At 38.9% G+C, this 20,425-nt stretch overlaps 1 protein-coding gene across 6 annotated transcripts in view; it reads left to right on the plus strand.

Annotated features, from left to right (window-relative positions):
* Nucleotides 1–20,425, plus strand: part of LOC136842428 (early estrogen-induced gene 1 protein) — a 337,802-nt gene that overhangs the window by 18,418 nt on the left and 298,959 nt on the right. For 4 of the 6 annotated variants that reach the window (XM_067109752.1, XM_067109754.1, XM_067109753.1 and 1 more), the window contains exons 1-2: nucleotides 6,505–6,644; nucleotides 9,354–10,044. In XM_067109752.1, coding sequence (XP_066965853.1) covers nucleotides 9,899–10,044 — 146 coding nt within the window. In that variant the 5' untranslated portion in view covers nucleotides 6,505–6,644; nucleotides 9,354–9,898. Of the gene's footprint in view, nucleotides 1–6,504; nucleotides 6,645–9,353; nucleotides 10,045–20,425 lie in introns of those variants that run through there. The other 2 variants (XM_067109755.1, XM_067109757.1) reach the window with 1 other exon arrangement.

Below are 20,425 nucleotides of genomic sequence, written 5' to 3' on the forward strand. Positions count from 1 at the left end.
TTAAACTAAGGTACACTTAACTTAGACTTAAATACCACTTACACACAACGCACATACGCATGAACACACGGCGCGTTTGAACAGAAGAAGCTATGGAGATTGAACTGTGAATATATTTATTGAGGTATCTATATGGAAGAAGATATGATGGGAGTGTTGAGCCAGTTCTCCTTTAGGAAATTTTTGTGAAAAAAAAAAAAACCTTTATGTGTCTCGCTGTCGAACTTATCCTTTATTCCTCAAACTTGGACTGTGGAACGTTCAAAAAAAAAAAAAAAAGTTAAGTATACTTTAGTTTAACCAGACCACTGAGCTGATGAACAGCTTTCCTAGGGCTGCCCCGAAGGATTAGACTCATTTTGTGTGGCTAAGAACCAATTGGTTACCTAGCAACCGGACCTACAGTTTTTTGTGGAATCCGAACCACATCATACCGAGAATTTCAGCCTCCCAGAGGTTGTCGTGCTATTGGAACTTCAGAAGTGCAAGCAAAGATGCAACGGATTGCTACCCTAAAACCATTCTCCTTGCATTTTAATAAGTTACTTGCATTCTTTTATATTTATTGATTATTTTTTTATGTATTGTTTTCCTTTTTAATAAGTGAGATCTCTTCTTTTTGTATTTCCCGTTACCTTCTGTTATTACTTCTTACTAATGAACACCATATTCTGTGGAAGCTTGAATTTCAAGTCATTGGCCCCTTGGCGTTTGTTCCGTATGAATAGGTTTCATCTTTTGAATAATAATAATAAATGATAATTATTATTAAAGGGTTCTTGAATATCAATAATAATCTTCGAAGGCGATTCTATGTATGTTTAGATTCGTAGAAACATTACATCGAATATTATTTTCTGTTAGGGTACAAAAGTTTTGGTAAGTAGTACAAGGGATGCTGTTACGTAATCACGCGGGGTTTCCTCAGTATATTTTAAGAACGTCCCAATACGTTTCATTTCGCTTCTAAGATCTTTATAGCTGTTAAAGGAGAAAATACAGAAGTTGCGAAAGAACAAACTTACTTTTTAGGAGAATTAATAAAAACCATAAGGAAAAATACTGTAAAATGGAAATGCAAAGCATTTAAAGAACACTAGCTATAAAAGTATTTATTAAGTGCTACAAAGTATTCACGTTTTATTCGGAGAATAAAGCATACAAACACTGGAATATGTACGAGGGGGTGGGTCAGGATTTCTTCTCTATCAAAAGACATCCTTTAATTCTTAAATCTAATTTAGAAGAAGACCCTTATACAGACTTTTGAGAGTATTTATCATACTCAAAGTTTAAGCAACAAAATATTTTCCTTATTGGAGAGGTGGCTGGTATTACCTGTGGTCTCTTGTGCTCCACTGCTAACTGCTTTGTGTTCAGGATGAACTAGAGCCAATACAGCCTTGCTGTAAGTAAGGTAAAGAGTACCGACTTGCAAAGGCTTCAGGCAGCTTATCCGACTTTTAAAAAGTAAAATGGATTTTATTTTTGAGGCTGTTTATACAGTGAGTGTAGTGTAATTTTTTCAGGAATTACTGAAAAATTGCCAATTCCTCTGTATGGTACTTGACTGATTTCACTCGCTATAAAAGAACCTGAAATATATTACAGTAATTTGCTTTGTAAAATTTTATGTCAATGTATGATGTTATAAAAAATAGACAGGTGCAGTAAAATCAAAACAGAATTTGTGCGTGATATTTTTGCTTTTACTAGTTGATGTGTCATATATCAATAAGCATAAGCTAATTAGCTTACTGTGGAAACAATGTCAAGTAATTTATCCGTATTTTCGTGCAAATTTACCGTATTTTTTTATTTTTATGATCGTGGCTGTAGGCCTAATGTACACCAGTTAGGTTAGCCAACACTTGTATTTTGAATTTCAGTGATAGGTTGAATACTTCTATAACAAATATTGAGACCTTTTTACCGTATTCTATGAAATCTAATCTGTCACTTAAACGTTTTCAACCAGTTTAAAGTGTTTATGGAAAGATTGTTGAAGAACATGAATAACTACAACGAATTTGAGTTTACCATGGAAGGATTATGTGGTCCATTTTCTCTCCTTGCTCTTTTCTTTACAGAAAACGACATCGAAGGCTTACTTAAGCAAATTGGTATTATTTGTTAAGTCTTCGTTCTTTGAAAATGCTTTTCATTTATACCTAATGCATCAGTGCATATATAATCAATATTTCATCCTGGTTTGATTAAGATTTTAATTTATGCTTACTGCATTAGTGCATATATAATTGTTATTTCATTCTGCTGTGATTAAGATTAAAATTATTAATTAGTTTTTTATGATTGTATATTTTTTTAGGTAATATTGTTCATAAAACATATCGTTTAGGTAAATTGCAACTAATTCAGAATGTGTGATTTAACATTAGTCTACGTATGGTTCCACAAAACCTTATATTGACCTCATTTTTCATTTGTTTTTCCTTGATTTGAAGTTTTGGTATTATTTTATAAGTTGCCAATGCACGATATGAAATTGTAACTTACATTTTTGAAAAGAGCTCTTCATTCTCGTTATTTTGAACCTCGTAAACACTATGCGCAAACGATAAATAAAAAATTAATTAAATTACGACTAGGTAAGACAGTTTATCTCCCCCCCCAACTCCATAGCTAATACAACAAAATTGTAACCAACAAACACCCCTAGGTTCCTCCAAGGCTGGCTGGAGTCTTATTGGCGACTTATAAAATTTTACCGAATTTTGTACCCCAAATTTGATTTGGTTCTTCATTGGTTTCCATTCTAAAATGTCTGGTAAACTGCCTGCTTCTCTCTCTCTCTCTCTCTCTCTCTCTCTCTCTCTCTCTCTCTCTCTCTCTCTCTCTCTCTCTCTCTCTCTCTCTCTCATACACACACAGATACTCTTTGTACGAGTTTTTCTGCATTTCTGTCTATCTCTCTATTCTTTAACTCTCTCGTACACACAAATGCATCTCTCTCTCTCTCTCTCTCTCTCTCTCTCTCTCTCTCTCTCTCTCTCTCTCTCTCTCTCTCGATTTGGATTAGACTTCTCGTCTATGAGGCGAATGTTAATAAGTTATGCAGATGCAAAATTAGAAGCCCGGAAAAAGGAAGAAAAATCTCAAGTTGTAAAAACAAAAAAAATAGCTTGTGTGGGTGTCTGGTGTGCATGTATGAGAGAGAGAGAGAGAGAGAGAGAGAGAGAGAGAGAGAGAGAGAGAGATCATAGCATCTTCTCTTAACATCACCCATTCTTATCATCTTTCAGCCATCAGACTTTACAGTGAGCATGCACGGTTATGAATGCAATTCCACGCAAGCACGGACATGTCTTACATGTCCGTGCTTGTGTGGAATTGCTTTCATAACCTTGCATGACTTCAGTTCAGTTCTGTAGAGGTGTAGAAAAAGTGGCTTTTGACGTGGAGTTTGGCAGTAGTAAGCTTCGGTGGTCCAGTGTTTGACGGCAATATGTTTCAGGGGTGACAGGTTTTGATGGTAATATGCTTCAAGGGGCCAGAGTTTGATGGTAATATGCTTCAAGGGGCCAGAATTTGATGGTAATATGCTTCAAGGGGCCAGAGTTTGATGGTAATATGCTTCAAGGGGCCAGAGTTTGATGGTAATATGCTTCAAGGGGCCAGAGTTTGATGGTAAGATTTTAGGAGGAATATGCCAAAGGGCCAGAGTTTGATGCCCAGATTTTGATGGATTATATGCTTCAAGGGGCCAAGTTTGGTGTCAGTGTGCTGCAAGGGATTTTATGAATCAAGGGGCCAAGCGGTAAATATGCTGCGAAGGGGCCAGAATTTGACGGGAATATGCTGTTAGGGGTCACAATTCGTCGGCAATATGCTGCAAAGGCCCGAATATAGCGATTATATGCTTCAAGGCACCAAGTTTGGCAGTAATGTGCTGCAAAAGGCCAGATTTTGGCTGTAATATGCTTCAGGGGACAGATTTGTGGGTTTACTGCAAGAGGCCAGATTTTGGCTGTAATATGCTTCAGGGGCCAGAGTTTGTTGGTAATATACTGCAAGGGGCCAGAGTTTAGCGGTAACATGCTTCAGGGGGCCAGATTTAAGCGGTCATATGTTTCAAGGGGACAGAGCTCAGTGGCAATAAACTTGAAGAAGCCCAAGTCTGGCGGTAATTTTGCTGTAATTTGCTGGCCTACGTTTGGTGGTATTATTTGGCCGAAGTTTATTGGTAATATGTGTCAATGGGCTAGAATTTGGCTGTAACATGCTGCAAGAGGTCATCGTTTGTGAGTCATATGCTGCAAAGGGCCAAAGTTTAGCGGTAAGATGCTTCAGGGGACCAGATTTTGGCGGTAATATGGTGCCAGGGGCCGAAATTTGTTGGTGATATGCTGCAAGGGGCAAGAGTCTTGCAGTAATATGCTGCGAGACGCCGGAGTTCGTCGGTAATATACCGCAAGAGTTCATATTTTGGTTGTAATATGCTGCAAGAGTCAAGATTTTGGCGATAAAAAGCTGCAAGAGACCAGAGTTTAGCAGGAAATGTGCTGCAAGGGGCCGGAATTTAGCGGTAATATTATGTAAAGGGCCACAGTTTGCCGGCGGTATTTTGCATGGACCCAGATTTGGCGGTAACATGCTGCAGGGTGCTGGAATTTGGTGGCAGTATGCTGCAAGTCGCAGATTTTGGTGGCAATATACTCCAAAGGGCCAGATTTTGGCTGTAATATACTACAAGGGGGAGGACATTGGCGGTGATATGTTGCAAGATGACAAAGTTTTGCGGTAGTAAATTTCTAGGGGCCCGATTGTATGCGGTTATATGCATGAAGAGCCCAGATTTTGCCGTAATATGCTTCAGAGAGCCCTAGTTTGGCGGTAAAAGCCTGGGATGGAGTTTAGAAATGGTACACTTATTTTTTTATATATATATATATATATATATATATATATATATATATATATATATATATATATATATATATATATATATATATATTTGTGTGTGTGTATTCATTTATTTAGTATTAAGTCTTTTCCTATGACAGGTTGGTTATCAAGACTAGACAGGACAAAGACCAACGTCATATTCATACTGTAACTGCTGAATACTGGATGAAAACCCTGAACAGAAAACTTCCAAAACGTTAGCTATTCCATGCTCGTACGCAGAGAGCTCATTAGAAGTGAGTCGAATGCCCTTACACACAATTCACCATTCACTCCTATCTCTCACACTGTCTTGCTTATATTATTAATGTTTAAGAGGTCACATTATTTTATAACGGGTGTTGAAAATTGGATGGGGTGAAAGGACACTTTAAAGAACAAACCTCTTTCGCTGTCAACAGTGTTCTGCACAAGGCACTCTGTCAGTGGTTTTCCCGACTCAGGGGTGCCCTTTATTTAAGGCTGAAAGAAGGTCATTGAAAGACAAAAGTTGAAGGAACTTTAAAAAAAGAAGGGAGACAATACTATTTGCCTTTTTGTTGTCTTTTTTTCTTTTTTTGTCCTTGTGGCTACATCTTTTCGTCTGTAAAATATTGGTCAAACACGCTGGTGTATATATATACTTTGTATAAATACAGTATATATGTATATATGCATATATATAAATGTATATATATATATATATTATATACATATACCATATATGTTTGACCAATATATATATAAGATGTAGCCACAAGGACAAAAAAAAACATAAACAAAAAGGCAAATAATATTGTCTCCCGTCTTTTTTTATGCTTTCATCTCCCTAATTGTCATTTGGTACAAGTTGGTGTCTTTGAAAGCATTTTCTTGAATTTATGTTAATTTATTTTCATTTTCATTTTATCACACATTATTTTCCTTTATTACTAAAACAGAACCCCCGAGATTTTGTTATATCTATTATTTTTTACAATCAACCCCAAGTAAATGGAAAATGCAAATTCACGGCTTACGTTTGTCTGTCTGGAAAGAGTTCTCACCGTTCTTTTGAAAAGCTTATCCTGCTTTTGAGCTAACATGTAAAAAGCAAATGTCTAGATATATCTCACAGCGAAGAAAGGATGTAATAAGACTGAAATAGGATTTCGTCAACAAATTCCCCGTGAAATTTATGGAGAAGTCTTCCATTTAACAAGAGCTTTGCAATATGACAACAATATTATGGCGATGATGCCAGTTTTTGTGAGCTTTATTCAACTGACTACAAGAGTCGGGGAACATTTACGTATAACTTGACAAATGGTTGTCGTTTTATTATGAATAATAATAAGTTGCTGTCATACGTCTACGTATCTGCTCAAGAACTTGTAGTTGTCTGTCGTTGTTTACGTGGAACACTTTGGTAAACATCGTACCTCGGCAGTCGTATGTTTCTCACACATGCCGTGCGTTGGGAGTAAGATGCAGCATTGATTTGAAACCTTGGCTGTAACTGGCTGGCGGGAGAACTCCCGACCAATAACCGAGCCTCTTACGGTATGGAAACATTTATGTAAGCTGGGCGTCCATTGGCCAGAGTGGCCCGTCCTCCCCAATCACACAGAGGCTGACATGCAAGTAAGAGCCATCTTTTATTTGACTAAATTGTCAGTATAGCCGTGTGTGAGTTGAGGTGAAGTTGTGTCTCTCGTAGTCCTTACTCTGTGGCAGTGAAACTGCGGTATTAATCTTAGGTGAGGAGTTGTTTCGACCCCAAATGAACGATGAAAGTCGAAGCATCACATTTCCTTTGTTTTATCTTGAGTCGTGAGTGATATTCGACGCGTTTTCTCGTTTAATTGTCAAGACCAGGAGTATATACTTTGTGGGAGTAGAATCGAGCCGCAGACTGAATAGTGTGTGCCTTAAGATAACCCTCTCTACTCCTGTCTGGTACATTTATATCCATTTGAAGCTGTGAACTTCGCCCATTGTATTTTCATGTATCACTAACACTGTAAGAGTCTAGCATACAGCTGACGTTCTCCATCACGCGGAACGCTGCTAGATGTCAAGTGGTTGCAGATGAACACCAACACTTGGTGGAAAAATCGGGTTCGATGGTAGACGAGCTAGGTAGTGTTTTAGAACTGTTTTAAAACAGTTGCTCATGTTGTCAAGTGTTGTTGGCCTGCGTGTTCTTGCAGTAGCACCTGCAAACTTTAAACCGCTGAAAGACGATCTGACAGTGGACGCAGAGCATTCTGGTTTTGGGTTAGAATGGCCATCGAATACACTCGTGCGAAAACCGTAGGTAATTTAGGTAGTGTTGTCAATAAACTAGAATCGACAGTTCTACTTTAGTTAAGGGAAGGTCAGCTTTATTCGCCGAATGCCTTCGCTAATGGGTGATTAGGATTCCCATTAATTAGTGGAATTGACTGGAAGTTTGTTTATACGAAGCAGAAATTCAAAAGTTGTTGATCTGTGACGAAATTTTAGGAGCTAATTAGTAGTGTTTAATGTTTGGTAGCTCCGAATGGTCCAATGCAGATTTTGTCTGTTTTACTTTCATTTTATTTTGTCAAGACATCAGCACAAATCTCAGTTCTTTTGATTTGAAAGTGAGTTTGCATGTCCTCATTCTTGCTGGTAATGTACCGTATTATTCCAAGTAGACTACTAGATATTGGGTTGTACGAATCCAATTTTCAGGCTAGATTACACTTGTCATTTTCTATATTACACGCTTACACATGGCTCGATTCGTCAATTCAGTCGTCAACTTTATAAAAGTTAGTTTTTATGCTTGCTCAATATATATATATATATATATATATATATATATATATATATATATATATATATATATATTATATATATATATATACGTGTGTGTGTGTGTGTTCCTGAAATAAGGAACTGGAGTTTGGAATGATTTGAATTGTGAATGTTATGCCAAGGGAAATTCCTAAGAAATACTAACAGAAACTCTTTTCAGAAGCACTTAGTAACCACCAGAAGTGAAATACTGTCTATGTGATGAGAGACCAAGAGTATTTTCATCTCGGGTGTTTTATGTGAACACATATTTTCTGAAAATTTTATACTTTGATAACGACTCCTGGTGGTGATAACCAAATCGATTTTGTGACACAAACCAAGCAGGTCGTCTCTGGTATTTGCATTTATTTAGTTTTTTGTTTGCTTTGCGTTTCTCTGCCTGTCGTAAACCATGCTTCTAGTCACGAAGGTATCCCTTCAAACATTTGTTAGTTAATCGCATTTATTTTAATTTAAAAAAATGGCAGATTTTGACTTCTTAAAAAGTGTATCCTTTCACATTAAGTCGAAGTATACAATTACTTCATTATCACTAGTCCATCGTGGGATCTTTCTTGGAAGTATTAATACCTGTTGCGAGGTGTCTCTCACCTGTTCAGCTGCTGCTTTGTACACGACCCCCAAAACGATAAGATGATAAAGCACGTTATCGTTCTAGGAATTCCACGATAAGGGAAGGGTTGTTCGCTTTCGGGCCCTCAGTGAGTTTTGAAGGCTTAGAGAGTTTTGAAGGCTTAAAGAGCTGTGTCTACTGAGGTAGTATTCGTTAAATTCAATTTTTCGTCTTCGATATGCTAACATTTGTGATGAAGATAACCCCCCCCCAAAAAAAAAGGGGGTGGGTGGGAAGTAGGTTGTATATAAGAGGGTTAGAGTGAGAAGAAATTTAAAAGATTTGTCCAGAATTATAAAAAAAACTAATATTTATCATAGATTGTTTTTGCATGAATGCGACTGAAGATTATGTAACAAATCGCTTAGTGTTTGTAGTTTTCTGTTGACCTGAGCTAGAACCCATAAAGATGATATAAGTAAAAAAATCATGCGTTTTATTTATTTTACTGCTTACTGCCTAGCAGCTAATTCTTCATCGTGTTTTTTTTACTTGTTCTTTGTTTGTATTTTGTAACATGTCTCTTATTTCTTTTGTTTGTTGCTGGAAGAGTAGCCTAGATGTGGGTGTCTTTCCCATTTTATGTTCAGGTGTCCTCATAATCTGGTTGGTTGTGGTTTGACCTTGAAGGGAAAATTGACTTTCTTCTTGGAAAAGGCAGTTTGGACGACAATAGGAAAGCTTTTGACCTAGAAATAAATGTAGAATCTATTTCCTCGTGAAAGAAACTGCCTTCTTTGATTAATTAAGCCTTATGCCAGCACGGTCACTTGCTCGTACTAGCATCCCATCGAAGTGCCGGCACGTATTGGCTCGTCCTGTAGCATATTTTAATGTAGTTAACCTTCCATTAGGCTTAGTGGTTAGAGCAATTAAACAAGGTGCGATTTGGGGAAAAGGTGTTCTTAATTTAATTAATGGTTTGGCTTTCAAAGGATTTCGTTTATATTTATATATACTTGCCTAAACATATTTATATACTTATTGAGTCATCTCTTTTTTCCAGATTCCGCCTCATCCAGCCGTGAGAGCATCTCTTGTTGTGTTTCGAGGATTTTCTACCTTTTAAAAATGCGTCGCTTAGTCGCCTGTGTCAGCGACAAGTTGCTCGGAGACAACAGACTGTCTCTGCACCCAGAGTCGTCCTGTCACTGAAGCGGGGAATTCATTCATCTCTGGGGGCCTCTGTGTTCAAATCTGGCCCGCCCTGTGACTCGGAAAATTGCTACAAGTTCGATATGGTTGAGGGTACTTTTTGAACGTACCGAGTCCGTTTAATAAAAGCTTAGGCCTACTCGTAGAAAAGTTGAGAAAGGAAGGTGGAAAAGGAAAGCATAGGCCTACTCGCTTACAAGTAGATAAATCAGGGTGAGAAAAACATAGGCCTATTTATAAGATCCAGTTGTGATAAAATTACGCTGATCAAACCTACTTAGAAAAGGTTCGAAACGAAAGGGTCTAAATAGTTGAAAAGTGTTTTAGGCTGAATAACTTGGAAAAATACGTACCACAGTGACCCACAAGACCGAGTTTCCAAGTAACAGCGCCAAAATGAACGGTTTAATGGCGAGGAAGAAGAAGTATCGCTTCCAGGTGACCGTCATGGTCGAGGAACTGCAGCACGTGCCCTTCGTCAATCAAGTGCTCTTCGCCAAGGTCCGCCTGTTGGACGGAGGCTTCACGGACCACTCAGCAAGGTAGGTCTAAGGGCAAGTCCGTATACAACTTACATCAGCCTTGGTCTAAGGGATTTTCGACCTTCGCGGTAGTATTTTTTATTATCAACATTATAATTCCACGAGGTGCTGCAAGGCTGGTTTTGAGAGCACAGTCAGATTTCAACGACTGAAGTTTGTTAATTGTTTGTCTTTTTCGAACTGGTTTGCTCTTTTGTGGAAAGTTGTTGACGAAGATAAAAATGCGTTTCTTTATTTATTTCTTGCATATGTAGACTTTAACAACATAAGACTGATATAAAAATGTTCCGTTTTTATTTTATACTTTGTTAAGGGCAGTTATCAGTTTGACAGGAAAAAATGTTTCTTGGTTTATTTCTTTGATGTAGACGGTTTAATAATGAAGGACTAAAATAAAGTTTGTTTTATTTTCTTCTTCTTGTTCGATTTTGTTCTTGGTTTAGCAAAGTTGTCAAGCTGACAGGGTATTTCAAAACTATTTTGCTTTTTGTTTTTCCAGACGATTTTTCGTTAATCGTGAAAGATGAAAGTGGAATTTCGCTTTGTTTTTGTATAAATATTGATAGGGCGAGGTAACAATGGGATTCTGATTATTTTTATGTACAAAGTAACTTTGTAAACAAATACTTTTTTTTTGTTATTGCTCAAGCCCCATATTTTTGCAAGGTTGAAAAGGAAATTTTAGTTTGTTTTTGTTAATTCACGCTAAAAGAAGTATAAAAAAGCAACTGCGTTTTATACAAAATGTTGTTATGCAAGTATTTAAAGGGAATGTAGTTTTTAATGTTATAGGTGCAGATTTCCATATATATATATTTATGAATATTTATAAAGAAAGCGTAGGTGTACTCGTGTGCAGCTAAGTGGAGTTGGAGTAGCCGGCCTGTCTTTTAACTATAAAAATATCAAGGAAATCTGATTACGTATCCAGAACTCGCAAACCTTCCCATGCGAGGTAATTGTGACTTCGTGTTGAGGAAACCTCTCACAGAGGCTTAAAGGCGAACGTGAGAGCGCAAGCGAAAGCTGGTCTTAAATCTACTTTGAAGTTTGAAGCATGTTACGGGGCATTGTATCAGCCAGCATTCAACTTTTGAAGCATTGATAGACATAACGTCTGTCAGATAATTTATGAATTCAGAGGATGCGAAACTTATACTTTGGTGGGGTAATTACAGTTTGGTGTCGTGAGTTTAAACAAAAAGTTTTTCCTTGATAGATATGGAAAAAGAGGTCTTATGCAACCTAGTTCTTAGGTGGGCTATATGATGTGATGTGACGTGGGGCTTATGCCATCACATGAGTAGTCCTTGGCTAGATAATGTTCTATGGGTCCTGTGCTGTCACATGTCAGTTTCAGAGTGAGATGTACAGTAGGCCTTATATCTTCACATGAATTAGGTACATGATATGATAGGTTTTGCTCTCTCTCTCTCTCTCTCTCTCTCTCTCTCTCTCTCTCTCTCTCTCTCTCTCTCTCTCTCTCTCTCTCGTGAAGCTACCTTTTGCGTTGATCCTTTTCGAGATAGGCCTATAGACCTAACATGCTTTAGAGCGTTTGTTTATATTATTATCATTTCGGTAGATACAGGTAAGCAAACTGCACTCGTATGTTCCACATTGTTGTGACGCCAGTTTTACAGCAGTAGCCATAATCAATCAATCTTGTGTTCCACCTGTGTGTGTGGAACAATGTGACTCATGCCGTAGATAATAGCGATGTCAGTAATCACGTGAAGATACATTTGAGTGTCATTATCTCAATGCATTTTGTCCTGCCCTCATGTTTTTTTTTTTCACCTATAACCCGTTTTCTTTCTGAAGGGGGATCGGTAGCTTTCCTTTAGAATGAAACTACTCTCTGCATTTCCTCTCACCCTTGTTGTTCCTCTCTTAACCCTTTGATTTTTTTTTCTTTTTCCGCCGGTCAGAAATAGATATTGATATGAGTCTGCAGTCTACGCTGCTTCAAGAGTCTCTCTCTCTCTCTCTTCTCTCTCTCTCTCTCTCTCTATGTATATATATACTGTATGTGTGTGCGTGTGTGTATGTACATACATGTGTATACGTAGGCCTATATGTATATATATAGCCTATATATATACTGTAATGTGTATACATAGGCCTATATATATGTAGAAAGAGAGAGAGAGAGTAGGACAACAGGTTTGCCTGTTCCATGGGACCTGATAACGCTTAAACCGAGATACCCATTTATCAAATTCAGTGACGTCATTACAAGAAACGACTAGAATGTAGGTGGCAGTGAAACCGTAGGTTAGGTACGAGTTACAGTGTTGAGACGTGGTTGTATCTCTCGTAAGGCTTCGCGCTCTCTCTCTCTCTCTCTCTCTCTCTCTCTCTCTCTCTCTCTCTCTCTCTCTCTCTCTCTCTCTCTCTCTCTCGTGCAAGCATTCCCATGGCCAAGTTCAAAGTATTTTTAATTTGCTTCCGTGTTTATTATTATTATTAATATTATTATTATTGATATTTTTATTACAGTACTGTTATTCTGGTATTTTAAAAGTTTGTCTAACAATTTAACGGTATATATTTTTTTCATTTTAATGCATATTAACGCTTCATAAATGATGATGCATCAGTTGGCTTACGGAAAAGCAAAAAAGCAAATAGTTTTTTTTTTTTTACACCACATTTTGCAAACACACGCCCTAAAACCGTCTGAACATTTTGCAAACGCACGCCCTAAAACCGTCTGAACATTTTGCAAACGCACGCCCTAAAACCGTCTGAACAATTTGCAAACGCACGCCCTAAAACCGTCTGAACAATTTGCAAACACACGCCCTAAAACCGTCTGAACATTTTGCAAACACACGCCCTAAAACCGTCTGAACATTTTGCAAACACACGCCCTAAAACCGTCTGAACATTTTGCAAACACACGCCCTAAAACCGTCTGAACATTTTGCAAACACACGCCCTAAAACCGTCTGAACATTTTGCAAACACACGCCCTAAAAACCGTCCCGTCTGAACATTTTGCAAACACAAAACGCCATTTTGCTAAAACCGTCTGAACATTTTGCAAACACACGCCCTAAAACCGTCTGAACAATTTGCAAACGCACGCCCTAAAACTTCCTGAACAACTTAAGAAGATTCGAACTCGGGCTTTTGCAAACACACGCCCGTACCAAACACGCCCTAAAACCGTTGATTTTGCAAACTCTTCTTCTTTCTCTCATCTCTCTCTCTCTCATTTTGCAAACACTCAAAAGCACGCATCTTGCGTAAAACCGCTGAACATTTTAAAACTGCGCCTAAAACCGTCTGAACATTTTACCAAACATACGCAAACACACGCCCTAAAACCGTGGGTGCATTTTGACCACGCAAATAACAAACAAAACTCAAAAGTGGGTCGATTGTTACTCTCTCCTTGTCAGCCCAAATCACGTAGTTATCTTGAGGTGGGGGGGGGAGGGTCTTTTGATTGGAGATAAACAGGTCAGGGCTGTTTAAAGGCGTCTTCAGTCGTCAATTTGGCGTGTTTAAAACAGGTCTCCTTGGTGCCTTGATGCGCTGTCTGAGGAAGGTTGGAAAAGTGGGGGGGTGGGAAGCTTCTCAACTTGTCTGGAGTTTGTGCGCATATAAAGGTTATATTGTTCAAAACGGTCATATATATTAACAAGCCTTGTGTGAACATTTTTGCAAACGCACGCCTTGTCTGAGAGAGAGAGAGAGAGAGAGAATATGAAGCATGCGTTTTTGTCATAACTTCACAATTCATGTACCTGTGCTCTCTCTCTCTCTCTCTCTCTGGAAATAAAAACTCGACCTGGTTTCATTTGATGGCATGACCTCGCCTGCCTACCTGCCTCCCTCCCAATCCCTCCCTCCTCCCTTTTAAAGCCGAAATGTTTTCTCTCTGTTTGTGTACCTTGCTTGTTCCGTGATATTGAAAAGCCTTTGTACGTTGTCAGAGAGTTGGTTTTTGTCTTTTAGTCTAATAAGCTATGTTAACTCTCTTATATAAAAACTACCTGGTTTCATTTGATGGCATATATATATATATATATATATCCCTATATATTTTAAAGCCGATATATATATATATATATATATATATATTTTCTTTTATCTATATATATATAATATATCTATATCTATATATCTATATATATATATATATATATATATATATATATATATATATATTTAGAGAGACTATTGTAGATAGTTTTACCTCTCGAGTTGAGTATTACCTCGAAGAGGCCGTCATGTTTTTATTTCTTAAAGAAGAGGCCGGTGGATTGGGCAGTCTGGTTGTCCTTTTCTAGTACAGGCTCATGGAAGTCGAGAGGTGAAATATCTCTCTCTCTCTCTCTCTCTCTCTCTCTCTCTCTCTCTCTCTCTCTCTCTCTCTCTCTCTCTGATATAAAAGGAAAGTTATAAGATTGTGCAAACACCTAAGCGGGAAGAGAATTCTGAAGCAGTTACAGAGCAAGTGTAAACCACAGATATGTGAAAAGATTCCCTGCCGGGTGGTACTAGGTTTCCTGAGAGGATGAGGACTTATACACTTTTGTTCAGTAGAACAGTGGCTTAAAGAGTACCCGTAGAAGAGAGAGATAGAGAGAGAGAGACTACTGGTCTCCTGGTAAACACATGGAAATGCTGACCTTGTAGGAGGTAGCCTTACGTCAAGACCTACCTTAAAGTAGTCTCTCTCTCTCTCTCTCTCTCTCTCTCTCTCTCTCTCTCTCTCTCTCTCTCTCTCAAACCTCAGATAAAGAGAGATATCGACGTCAAGAAGTATAGGGCTTTCTTCATCATCCACCCACACTTCTGTAAAGAGACAATGGCCTTCTCAGAAGTAAGAGCAGACAATGGATCTAGGCCTATTGTTGCCACGATCAAAAGGCCTATGCCTTTATCAAAGAGGAACATTGGGTGTGTAGTCCCACGTTTCGAAATAAGTCTTTACTATGCAGGATCTATGTCATCTTTGAATGGAAGCTTTTTCTTGAATGGAGCCTCATTGGGCGTTGAATGGGAGCCATAGTAGTACTATACTTTGCTGAGGTTTACTCTGGAGAATAAGTGCGAGTATTTATGTTATACGAGTTAATTTTTTATTTGTGTGCGTATATAATTCACGTATGGTTGAAGTATTATTATTATTATTATTATTATTATATTATTATTACTGCAATGACATACTAAATCAGAGGTCTGTAAGTAGGCCTACGAGGACCACTGTGAATAAGAAAGACTGGGGGCCTATCCCGCTGCGAAGACTGTGATTAATTAGAATGTCTTGGCGTCTTGGTAATTGAAGACGCTTCTAAAATTAATGGCGGGAAAACGTCATTAGGGACGATGCAAAAAAATTAACGCCATCTTGCGAGGCCGTGTTGGATTTCGGATTTCTCTCTCTCTCTCTCTCTCTCTCTCTCTCTCTCTCTCTCTCTCTCTCTCTCTCTCTCTCTCTCTCCGTTTTAAGTCTTGAATTGGGGGTGATCAGTCTGTGTTTTTCAGAGTAGAATTTAAATAATAATCGTAGTATGGACATTAGGTTTCAGTATAGGCTAAGTGTGTAATCGTAGGCCTAATGGAAGCTATTTCTGAAATACAGACTGCTGTATCAGTTTTCGATTTCTCTCTCTCTCTCTCTCTCTCTCTCTCTGTTTAAAGCCGGGAATTGGAATGATCATTTTGTGTGTTTTTTTAGAGCAGAATTGTAAATAATAGCCTAGTTATAGCAGTGACATGGAATTTCTGAATATAAGTTTTTAATCGTAGGCCTAATGAAAACTCTTTCTGTGGTACAGCCTACCATATCAATTTTCGATATCATCTGGATCATGACAGGTACAGTGCTCTCTCTCTCTCTCTCTCTCTCTCTCTCTCTCTGAATGAGGGAGGGAACTGCAGCAATAAATGCCAAGTGACACTTGTGACAAATGGATGTTTTGTTTGGGGACGCGTCGCTTGGGAGCTGCCCCTCATTCATTAATCTTAACAAAGACACAGAATAAAAACACCTCATCGCTGGCTGCTTGGACCAAGCAACGTTGTTTGATTGAGGTAAAGTTGCGTTGCAACGGTGGTGGTCATCGACGCCGGATTCTCGTCTATAACGATTGAAAGCCTTAGTAAGAAGTATCAAGGAACATTCAGTCAGTGCTTACTTTTTTTTTATATATATATTTTCACGCCTCGTATTTAGGTCTGATTTGACAGTTTGAAGCTGACCAGATCAGATTCCTCATCAAACATTAAAAACACACCACGTGTCTTGATTACAATATATTAAAAAAAAAACATGAAAAAAAGATCATTTCCATCCTCATCCCGGCACTCGTAAAGAAAGTGGCTTCTCTCGGGCCCCAGGTCTTGGGCACGAGACCAAGTAAGCACAAGGCTGGGTCACCTCTCCTTACTTTGGGTGACTGGGTCAGTTCTCAAACGACAAAGGGCAATTAACCATTCCTAATATGTGGCTGGAGTCTACCCCCAGGGGAGCAGATCTGGTTATCTCCAGATTTTTCTGGTTTACAACCAGCCAAGTGAATCGTGAAGGGGCAGTTTAGCCTTGGGCAAATCTTCGGCGTGCCCTTCAGCATATCACAACCCCAACGGTAAAGAGGTCTCTCTCTCTCTCTCTCTCTCTCTTTCTCTCTCTCTCTCTCTCTCTCTCGGTGCTTATTTGTCAGGTGTTTATTTGTCCAATTATAAAATTACGTTATTATTATTATTATTATTATTATTATTCAGAACATTAACCCTATTCATATGGAACAAGCCCACCAAAGGGGCCATTGACTTGAAATTGAAGCTTCCAACGAATATGGCGTTCATTTGAAAGAAGTAACAGAAGGTAACAGGCAACACAGAAAGACTATAACGTCTGTGTATCCTTAAGCACGAATCCAAAGCCCTAGTAAGCAGACGTGCTTGTAGCCATGGTTTTTATTATTTAGATACGTGGGTGCGAGCGAGTACTCTGCTCCGCACGTCCACTGGAGATGGGAAGCCAGTGAGTAAGATTCACCCGCGATCTGTCGAGGTCTCGACCCGCTGGAAAGATCAAGAGGTCAATCGCCGTCTTTGCTCGCTCTGAGCGCTCCCCTTCCCCTTCCTGTCTCTCCCTCTCCTTTTCTTCCTTTCCAGACCCGCCGTTATGGCGGTTGTTATTGTCATCTCCTCGCAAACATGACCAGCTGATGACAGAGAAAGTTCGGGGAAGATTATAGTTTTCTTCCTTTTTTTCTGGAAGTGTATGGCAACTTTGCCTGTCGACAGGTGGCCGAGGTGGGGAGGTGTGGGGACCTCTTTGCGTGGGTGTTCTAGGGGGGTTGGGGGTGTGGACCTAGATGGCGGGAACCCCAGCCTCCCTTTGTTGAATTGGTGTAGATGGAACTCTATAATGTCCAAAATTACTTGAAGCTTCTTTTATAAGCTTTTGAAAGAGGCGGACATTGCAATTTGCACGGATAGAGGTTAAAACGTACGTCGTGCATTTTGGAATAGGTGGGTCGTGTAGCCATGTCTGTATGTGGAACATGTCGTAGGTTCGTTTATAAGTTTTCCAGACCGAGAAGAAGGTAATGGCGTGAATAACCATTGATTAAGGACGTATTAGTTGTCGGTTTTCATGTTCTTGTATCACACCTATCCAAGATGATTCGGTGAATATGCAGTACAGCAGCGATACGCGCGTTAAGTTGCATTCTTGTGCATGATGTTACCGTTACAAGACGTAACGGCCTCAAAACCCATTCGAATCCCCCCCCTCTCTCTCTCTCTCTCTCTCTCTCTCTCTCTCGGGACTGTTAGTTCAATTAGTGATATTGTTAAAAGCAATGTCTTTGGTACTGTGCGTTGTCGTCATGCGGCTGTGCAGAAAGAAAACTTGAATGGAAAAATTTGTCGGTTTTTTTTTTTGGGGGGGGGGGAGAAGGGAACCTGAAAGGTAACGTTCGTAATTGATTATAAAGGTTTGAGATAAGCAGACGCCATCAGTGTAATAATGGATACAGTGTGTATGTGTGTTCTGCAATAATTATGAGCTGAAGATTGGATAGGTCTAGGAATACCAACACATTATGAATTTATGTATGCGCGTATGTGTCTGTAATGATATTCAGCTGGAGAATGGATAGTTCTAGGAATAGTACCAGTCTTTGATGTGAATGTATGGATGTATGCATGTATTGTCCACATAATTCTCCTCGGAATAAGGAGGATGGATTGAGAGAGAAGTAAACCAAACAGTCTATGTCTCATTCATCGTTAAATTTCTCGTCATTCAAACCACTTGTGGTCCGTGGTTCTAGAATCTAGAGTGAGGCTCATGATAACAGCAGTCATATTCCGGTGAAAACTCCTCCCCCTCCCCCAGCTCCCTCTTCCTCTCCCTCCCTCCCTCTCCCTCTCCCTTGTCACATATAGTTGCCTGGGTGCGCGTGCACTCAAGAGCTTGTTCGTTAATACGCATTCCTCGGAAGTCCTAGGCTTGCGCGCCAGTGGTTGGTGGGCCGGCTGTTTGTGTCTTGTTGGTAACACTCACAGAGAGATGTTTGCACGGTATGATTGATGTTGGTCTTCTGTTACCAAAGTGCTCTGTACTCGTTATAGTGCGTGTGATTTGTTTTAATTCGGCAAGAGGCGTTTTGAATAGATGTTTGTTCATGATAAATGGACGTCAAGCAGTGCATTCCGTTAGTCATGTCTTTTTGTATGTAGTTATTGCCTAACTTCTGAGATTCTTTTGGGTGTAAAAGGTTTTAACGTAGGAATTGCTCTACTTTATTGTATATTCTTTATCTTTTACGAGGAATTACTCTACTTTATTGTATATTCTTTATCTTTTATGGTCACAGGAGAGAGAGAGAGAGAGAGAGAGAGAGAGAGAGAGAGAGAGAGAGCCCTATTTGAAAGTGTCATATGGAAGTCGCCATACGACCTCTGCCTTCTCTTCCCTTGTGATTCTTCCACTCCCCCTTTCCTCCTCTCATTACCCCTCCCCTCCCCTCCCATGCCATTACCCTACCCCTTCCATTACCCCTACCGTTTCCCCATTACCGGAACCTCGCCTTACCTTTTTTTTGTGTCAACTTAAGTCATTCATTATAAGGAAGTACTCTTGACTCGCCTGTTGTGAAGGAGCCTTCCTATTTTAGAATTTCGAGGGTACTCCAAAGAATATATTTTGTGTTGAACTGTTCTTTATTTATTTTTTATATCCATAACCTGTTTGTTTGTTTTTTTTATTAACATTGTTTTGCTATGCATAGTGTACGTACCTAAACCTTTTGTGTAAAGAATATGTATAGATTTTATATATATGTATATATATATTCGAATATGTATAGATTTTATATATATGTATATATATATTCGGGAGTTGATTACTTATGGCATAGAGACTAGAAGAGAATAATTATTGCGTTCTCTGTATGGTTTGAGAGAGAGAGAGAGAGAGAGAGAGAGAGAGAGAGAATATACACACACGTCTCGTTGGTATTGTTTAGCGAAAACGGAAAACAGTTGATTGCAGTTGACGTAAAGTGAAATCTGTATCTTATTCATGTGGTTGTTCTTCATGCATGGCGTGTCGCCACTTGAGATCCCTGATAGAATATTATTATTACAATAATTAGCACAGCATAGGTGTATGAGGCGTTCTTATTGACGTCTATTAACTCTGATTTCCAACGTAGAAACCCGTTTGCTTCCTTGCTTTTATTTATCCGTGTCAGTTAATGTAGACCTATATATGTGTTTTGCTTTCGATAGTTGGTCTCCTTAGCGTACACAACCACTGAACCTTTCTCTTCACGACAGATTTTGCTCGAATATGAGCGAAATGAGGCGTTTGTTTTACACGTGTAGCAAATGCTCGGCCAAGTAACCTAGGCTACGATACGTGCGGAAGATTTTAAAACTTGCTTTCTGTCCGAGCGAAAGTGTTGTGTTGTATATTCAGACATTCTGTGACGCGTCCTTGGGATGAAGGTAAAAGTGCTTGATCAGTATTCTGAGTTGGACTAGAGTGTATATGGTCGTGGATTTAAATAAATGCTGTAGTTGGGCGGGCTATTATTCCGGTTGGTGAAGGACGTTTTGATCATCTGAATATTTCGAATATTGAAATTAGTCTCTGGGCATAGGCCTATATGTCTTATAATCGGAAAATTTGGAAGACATTGAGGGAATATTTTGAATTGTACCTCTTAAAGGTATAAAAACGTGTTTAGGGGAGTAATTTAGGCATACATGTTTGGATAGTATTCGGAAAATTTCGAAAACATTGAGAGAATATTTTGAAATATACCTCGTGAAGTTATAAAAACGTGTTTAGGGGAGTAATTTAGGCATATATGTTTGGATAGTATTCGGAAAATTTCGA

Source organism: Macrobrachium rosenbergii, chromosome 10 (genome assembly GCF_040412425.1).
Source record: "Macrobrachium rosenbergii isolate ZJJX-2024 chromosome 10, ASM4041242v1, whole genome shotgun sequence".
Classification (NCBI taxonomy): domain Eukaryota; kingdom Metazoa; phylum Arthropoda; class Malacostraca; order Decapoda; family Palaemonidae; genus Macrobrachium; species Macrobrachium rosenbergii.